The sequence below is a fragment of the Amphibalanus amphitrite genome, unplaced genomic scaffold (genome assembly GCF_019059575.1).
Source record: "Amphibalanus amphitrite isolate SeventyFive unplaced genomic scaffold, NRLGWU_Aamphi_draft 000321F_arrow, whole genome shotgun sequence".
NCBI lineage: Eukaryota > Metazoa > Arthropoda > Thecostraca > Balanomorpha > Balanidae > Amphibalanus > Amphibalanus amphitrite.
The window spans coordinates 22,800-30,000 of record NW_024881816.1 but is presented as its reverse complement, the minus strand read 5'-3'; the positions used below and the strand labels follow the sequence as shown (position 1 = coordinate 30,000).

At 55.7% G+C, this 7,201-nt stretch overlaps 1 protein-coding gene across 1 annotated transcript in view; it reads left to right on the top strand.

Moving 5' to 3' along the window:
• The window catches only part of LOC122388411 (dual specificity testis-specific protein kinase 2-like), a 43,560-nt gene that overhangs the window by 28,790 nt on the left and 7,569 nt on the right, over positions 1 to 7,201 (top strand). Inside the window, exon 4 of the mRNA XM_043379467.1 lies at positions 5,849 to 5,995. Within this exon, the coding sequence (XP_043235402.1) occupies positions 5,849 to 5,995 (147 nt within the window). The remainder of the gene's footprint in view (positions 1 to 5,848; positions 5,996 to 7,201) is intronic.

Sequence of the window (7,201 nt, the reverse complement as noted above, 5' to 3'; positions counted from 1 at the left end):
TATAATTGTTTGTCGGTGAACTGGTTCTTTCCAGCCGGTAGAAATCCGGTGTTAATGAAGTAGTGAATAAAGTCGTGAAATATGGACCGATTCCGGGCCGGGAGGCGCCCGGCCCTGCTCCACACGATCATTCCGAGCTGAGCCTGCGCTGTAATTATTCACATCGGCCCCGTTTTTCCTCGTTCCTGTCGTCAGCAGAGGATCGTAAAGCCGTGCACTCCCCGGCTCCGCGCCCGGACACGTGTAGATAACACGGCAGATAGGCGGCGCGGCGTCACCTGACATATCACATGCCGGTCTGCTGAGCGCCGCTGACATCCGGCGCGGCTGATTGTGGGCCGCTCCCCGTGACATACGACGGGAAGGCGCAGGGACACGCTCGGCGGCTCCCTGTGACCGAGCCCGTCCTCTGAACGGCCCGCCGAACAATGGGTGATCACTGCACGGAGCATGGGTGGAGCGTGCTGCGCCGAACTGATACAGATCGGCCCGGATTTCGGCGCCTGCCGTCGCTGCCCTCATTGCAGTATGTTTCTTTTCTCCGTGTTTGTGTCGGGTGAACTGCTTAGAGACGAGCGTGCTTCGTGAGTTCTTGGGTTCGGAGGAAAGCAGGGTAAGGTATTTCAGTCACGTTCGCCGACTCGATGCAAGTCTGAAGACCGAGAAACGACAGGTGATTGTCGGCAAGAATGTGAGCTGGAAAGCTAAGCAGTAAGCTGAGTCCGCGCTCCAGCATTTTGATCCCTGATGATGTCGTCAGCAACCAAGGCCACACAACGGCGCCGCTTGATTTATGGATGAGCATCGAACGTGTTCTTATGAGACCCAGCGCTGGTTTGAAATCTCGGCTAGTGTTGTGGAAGCTGAAGTGATTTTCTGTTTTGCCTCGGACTTCCCTCGCTCCGACTCGCGTCATGTGACGTCACGCTCGCGTCACTGCACGTCGCCGGTGCTCAATCTGCGCCGGTTTCGCCGCGGCGTGCCGTGCGTGCCGGCCGCCGGCTATTGTCCTCTCGTGACGTGTGCGCCGCACTCGCCGCGGCACCACTTTCGCCGCACTCGGCCACTGGCAATATCGCCGGGCCCGTCCGCTATTGTTCCTTCCGTTCCGACGCCCGAGTTCGGTTTTACCAGAGACCTTTCGCCGTCTTCCGCACATGTGTTGCCTTCTGTATAGTGCACACCTGTTGTCTTTGTTTCTTTTATACTGTTATCAAACATTATTAATCCACGTTTCGCAGTAGAACAATTGTTAATCATCGCTGTCCTCGTTTTCCACTGATGTTGGAATGATATAATTTGCAGGCGCGAAAACTACTGCCGATTACGTGTTTACACGACCACAATAGTTGCGAACTTTGCCTACTCTACTACGTCGGTTTCGTGGTTTTTCTGTCGTCGTCATTGTCCGACTCCACGTCAATCATAGTAAGTAAGCGCTGATCCGGACCTGCGACGTGGTCATCACTTCCCGTTCTGCCCGGATCTCCTCACAGCTATGTGTGCGTGAGTGTGAGTCAGCCGAGCGCCGCTCTGCGTCCGGCCGGCTGGCCGCGCTCCGTCTTCCTGTCACCAATCAGTGGATTATTCAGCGGCGCTCTGACGCGTCACGCGAGCGCTCGGGCGCGGACAGCCGCTCCCGTGGTGACCTGGGGCGGTCCTGGCCGGAAGGGACGGGTTAGAGGGGAGGATAGGGTGAACTGTGGGAATCTCATGAGGGGCAACGAACGGGAGGGGGGACAGTGAATTCGTATAGGCGTGGAAATTCAATCGAGACAGGATGGAGAGAAGAGAATGTTTGGTGGTACCGCCCGGCCGCCCACGTCGTGCGCTGAACGCTATGGAAACCACATCGGAAGGCCGTTTCACATCCGGTCTCGGTAGCCAATGTCGGTTTATTGCCGAGGTCACCAGACGGGGTCACCACCGGGTCACGCCTCGGGTCACCTCTGGGTCAGCGCCTCAGGGGACCTGTCGTTACTGGGCGGGCGCGGCGCGTGAGTGAGAGTGCTATCAAAGGCTGGGCGGGGTTGAACCCGCGTTCGCTCCTCTGTGCTACAAACAGTGGGGAGGAATGCAGGGAGAGTTTTCTGTGCTACAGTTTAGAGCAGGGGTCGGCAAATGGTGGGGCATGCCCCCTTTGGGGGTAATGGAGCCCCTCGGCGGGGGGTAATGGGGGCCTCTGAGAAAGCCTTATCTTATAATTAATGTCTCCCTTGATGGGACAGACATCACGCCTGTTTGGTCTCAGGGTTCAAAGATCGAACGCTAACCGTCGCCCCTCTATTGGCGTTTTCATAACAGCTAACGTAAACGGGGAGGGGCCGGTCGGGCCCCAGCCTCTCGGCCTCTGAAATCTGAACTGGAGCTTTGCGGTAGAAAAATGAGCGTGCTACCCGTGACGATAGGAAGACGCTGCTACCCAATTATAACCTTCGCACTTATAGGGGACCCCCTTTCCTCGGGTTTTCGCGAATAACTCGCGCAAAAAGCGGCCGATCGCGATGACATTTTCAGTACAGGTTTATCAATTTTATACATTGTAGCTAGAATTTCGCAACCATTTGAACATATACCAAGTAATTTTGGTGCCTTCGTAACATGTTACGAAGCTGTCAGTGGTTGTTGATGCCTACTATAAATACCCGACAGGACGCCTATCGGTTGACCTGACCTGACCCGACCTGGCCTAAATGCACGAAGACATCTGTAATCAAAACTTAGATAAAATTCGTGATCGGTACCCCGACAAACTCCACAACTATCCTCACTTTACGAAGTTCTGACAGGTCTCGATTTTCCGACTTTTTGGGTCATTGAGCCGACCTGGAAGGTCTATCAATGACCTAGGACCTTAAAATCGCGTAGCATCAGCTTTCTCTCGTCACGGGCAACACGCTCGTTTTTTCCGCGAAGCTCATGCTTGATCAGGGGCCGAACGACAAATAGGGGTCCAACGAATTTATCCCCCCCCCCCCCCCCCCATAAATTAGCGGCTGGCAAAACACCAATACGGGTGACGGTTAACTTCCTTGGCCATTTGGTGACTTAAGACTTTCAAAGGGTCAATGACAATTGTGTAGTAGATCAGCACCCGCTGTATATACCTTCTAGAATTGAAATTTTATGAACTTCCATGATCTCAAGAAACAACTGCCTAACAAGTCAACAGTTATTTCTGTCAATGTATGACATGCTTTGTGGCAGATAAAAAAAAAATGATCGGCTCGAGGGTAAAACTGTGTCGTGATCCGACGTTTTTCCATAATAATACCCGAAATACCCAAAGAATCACGGAAAGGTATGATGACATTTCAGTGAGCTCGGTTGTGTATGCAATGGTGTCTGGTAGGGTGGGGGTAATGGCCCTACCTGGCGCCCGAAAAGGGGGCACGACCCCGGAGGGCCTGCCGACCACTGGTTTAGAGGAACACGGAGAGTCTGAAGAGTCGGTTCCGGTTGTAAAACGATCGACGAGAAGAGATCTCCTGGGACGGTGTGCGCTGGGAAGCTGCCTGTTTTCCGGATAACGGCCGCGTTTCGTCTGTGTCCGTGACGGAGTCGATTGGTGGCGGCGCGGCGGGCCGCTCCAGTTCCCAGCCGCGGGTCGGCGCTCTCCTGGGAGCCGCCCCACGCCGGAACGATGTCCGCCAGGAGCGCGACCCACTCTCCGAGTCTGCCCGACTCTCCCGGGCCGCACGGAAATGGAGAATTCAATGAGACCGGCGGCGGCGCGGCTGGTTTATGACGTCTACCCGGCCGGAGTCGCGGCGACGTGCCGTTTCGGCATGAGAGGTCGCAGATTGGCGGGGCGTCAGCCGGCGACATGTGACGAGTTACCGCTGACGACTCGGGTGCATACTGCACAAGCGGCCGACTGGCGTTCAGTTGAATTACGAGCTGTGCAGCAGATGGATGTAACTGCCTCAGTCATCTCGAGCAAGTTATGAGCTAGATATGACGCGTCAGCCGGCCGCGCCCACCACATTCAGCTGCGCTGCTGGCCGCCCACCGTGCGCGACAAAAAGCGAGCCGGCGGGGGACAACAGATGGACGGCGCGTCATCAGCCGAATGAAAGTGGGCCCGCTGCGGCGTCTGTGGCGAGCCGTGCCAGACCGGAGACGAACGCGGCGCGCCTGTTCCGCCGGAGGACGCCGCCAAGGCAGCCGCCGCGCCGTCTCTCCTGGACGCGCCAGCAGCGGTGCGGACGAGGTCGTACAAATAAATCACCATTACTGTCACTTAACGTCTTGCGGCGGCCAGGAAGTGGAAGGAAGTCTATGTATTCTGGGCATGTGCCGCAATCATGAACACAGAGCATTGTCCTGGCCTTTCTGCCGCCTGACTGCGTGCGCCGAAATCACCGACCAGTTTCGGGCCGACCACCGGTACCGAGCAAGCGTCTGTGTAACCAAAGTAGCCCGGTGGAGATAGGCGGACACCATCTCATCGGAGCCTCCTGATCCGGGTGCGGGCATTCCCCCGCTCAGGCTACCCTCTCGGTGTTTCATTTCATCCGAGCTGTCTGCACTTGTCAGACGTTGTGCTTACGACGGGGCGGCGGGCCGGAGCTCTTTATGGGCAGCGGGCCGGAGCCCCTGCGAGGGCGGCTGATGGGGGCGATCGGGCCACCGCTCCTTTTACTTTTCTCTCGGCTCCCCTCGGCTGGCTGCGGGCACTTCTGCAGCGGAGCGTGCACGGCGGCCGGCACGGTCTCGCGGAAATCGTGGCCCGCCACGGACGGACGACGGACGGCCGCGCTGCTGGGCTGGGCTGGCGCAGCTTTCGCCGCCAGCTGCGACAGCGCCCACGGACAGACTGCTTTGGAGTGTGGACGGAGGAACAGAAGGCCTCCGGACAGACGCCTGTGGGCAGTCGGAGGGACAGAAGGCCTGTGGAATGTAGACTGAGTGTGGACAGCGGCTGGACGCATGCCACCGGCCAGCCGGACTGCGAGCTCATGGCAGACGGTTTCATATCTGGAGAAGGATGTGGTCTTTTCGACCAAAACCGATGGCGCCGGGATGTGGATATACTTTTGAAAGGGTCTCTGTATTGTAGATGTCTTTCTTCTCAGCAAATATGGGCCAGTTGTTATCCACATAAGGAACCTGCCTTTGAAGTGAGGGCCTTCCGTTTGGCTTCTGAACATAAAGCTCCATTCAGGTCCGTGCTCTAAGGCGCACTCAGTCATGATTGATTCGATGCGGCTTTTCACTGCATGACAATCGATTCAAGCAAGTCAAGGCTACTCTTTTATTCACCGAACATACCGAATGGGAAATACCCAGCGAAACCAGCCTCAGCCACTCGAGCCAAAACATTCTGCCGTTTCTTTATCACACTCTCTCCCTCGCACTCAAGGCATCGTGCGTCTGGCCGCGCCGGAGGAGTTTCATTTCGTGTACCGTCGGGTCTCTGTCGCTCCGTCAGGTGTGTGACCGCGGAGTTGGGAGCGGCTCCTCCACCCGGTGGTGGCTAAGATACCGGCGCGTCTAGGCTTTCTGCAGCGCTATCGGCAGCTGCGGCATTGATTTCCATTGGGACTGGATGACAGGGGAGATTCGCACTGTGCGCGGTTGGATACCTAGATGATCAGTCTGTCTTTCTGCAGATGACAACTGGTCTTAACTCTTATGGTCTTTCATTTCCGTTCAACTTGCTGGAACAGGGCGGCTACAAACCACTCACTCTTTATTATAACTTTTCTGAGTGTGTTACATGTGACTCGGTGTGCCGTTTGTTTCTGTGTATTGTGTAACTCTCGCTCTGTCTGGCGTGTCTAATGTGCGCCCCATTACGGTGACATTCTCGCCGGCTAACCCGTTGTCGTATCTGCCTTTCCAGTACATTAACGGCGGCAGTCTGGAGCAGCTAGTGCAGTCGCCGGAGCCACTGACGTGGTGCGCGCGCACCCGGCTGGGCCTGGACATGGCGCAGGCGCTCAGCTACCTTCACAGCCAGCAGGTCTTCCACCGAGACCTCACCAGCAAGGTAAGGAGTGGAGACCTTAACAGCAGGATGGGGGTTAGAGACCTCTCTGCCAAGTAAGGAATGGGTGCTTAGCAGGCGCCTTTATCAACAAGGGAAGGGCTTAGTAGGCGGCTTATCAGGAAGGTATGACCTGACATCCTGGTAGAACTTGACAAGGTGACAAATGTAGGTAGGATTCCAGCTACCGATTTGACAAGCGGCGCAAAACCTGACGTATCGCCCTGCCAACCGAGTACAGACATCCGAGAAAGATCACATCACCTGAACGGAAGGAGCCCTGACACCTCCCTGGCACGAGGAGCGTGGAACCTGACATGGCGACCTAGCGTTACCTGACTGTCGAGTCACCACCTCTGACCCTTACCCCGTCGTCGGCTGACATCTGTCGGAGCTCTCGGTCGTCGCGGCGACCTCACAAATACACAGGGCTGTGACGCAACCGGCGCCATCCCCGGCCCTCCCCACGGTTTCTGGTTTCTCCTCGGGGTTTACCGGCGATATCGAACGGTTCAGTGCACACGGTCCGTTATACATAGAACAGTTTGGAATTCATGACATGTCGCCAGCGCAGGTCAAACCTATTTCGTAATTTAGCGGCATTCGTTCAATGCCGACACCATTGGGCTGCTCAGTTCGGTCGCCCTCATGAAAGCAATGTAAAAATAGACCCAATCAGCGACTGGTTCAAAATGTGAAAGTGAACGCACCCCTCGTTGAGAAATGGTGTCGTTTTTAATGGCGGACCACTTTGTCCCTCGCCCGTTAGGTGCCCTGGTGACGATAATGTAACGCCGGCCCGCTGTGTCGGCGCCGAGATGGTGCTATCTTCGGTGCTCTGTGACCGGTCGATGGGCCGATAAGGCGGCCTCGCCAATCGGGAAGGTCGAGATTAGTGGTGCCAGACTCGGGCAATATCGGCCCAGTTCCATCCCAACTGTGATATGAATGTTCGTTAGAAATCGTCCGAACTCCGAAGCCATCGGTTTGCCCCGTTTGCCGAAATTGTTCTAGAATAACTCTGCTTGACGATTTTTTGACGATTGATTACGCCGAAGGTATGAAATTGGCTAGGACGTGGTAACTTAATTCTAATTTTACATGGCATCATTCGACACATACTGCATCAAGACGGATATTTGTTCGACTTTGTTCCTGACGCTTATTAATTATTGCTTACGATCCCCGGTTCAAAACTAACATGAGCTG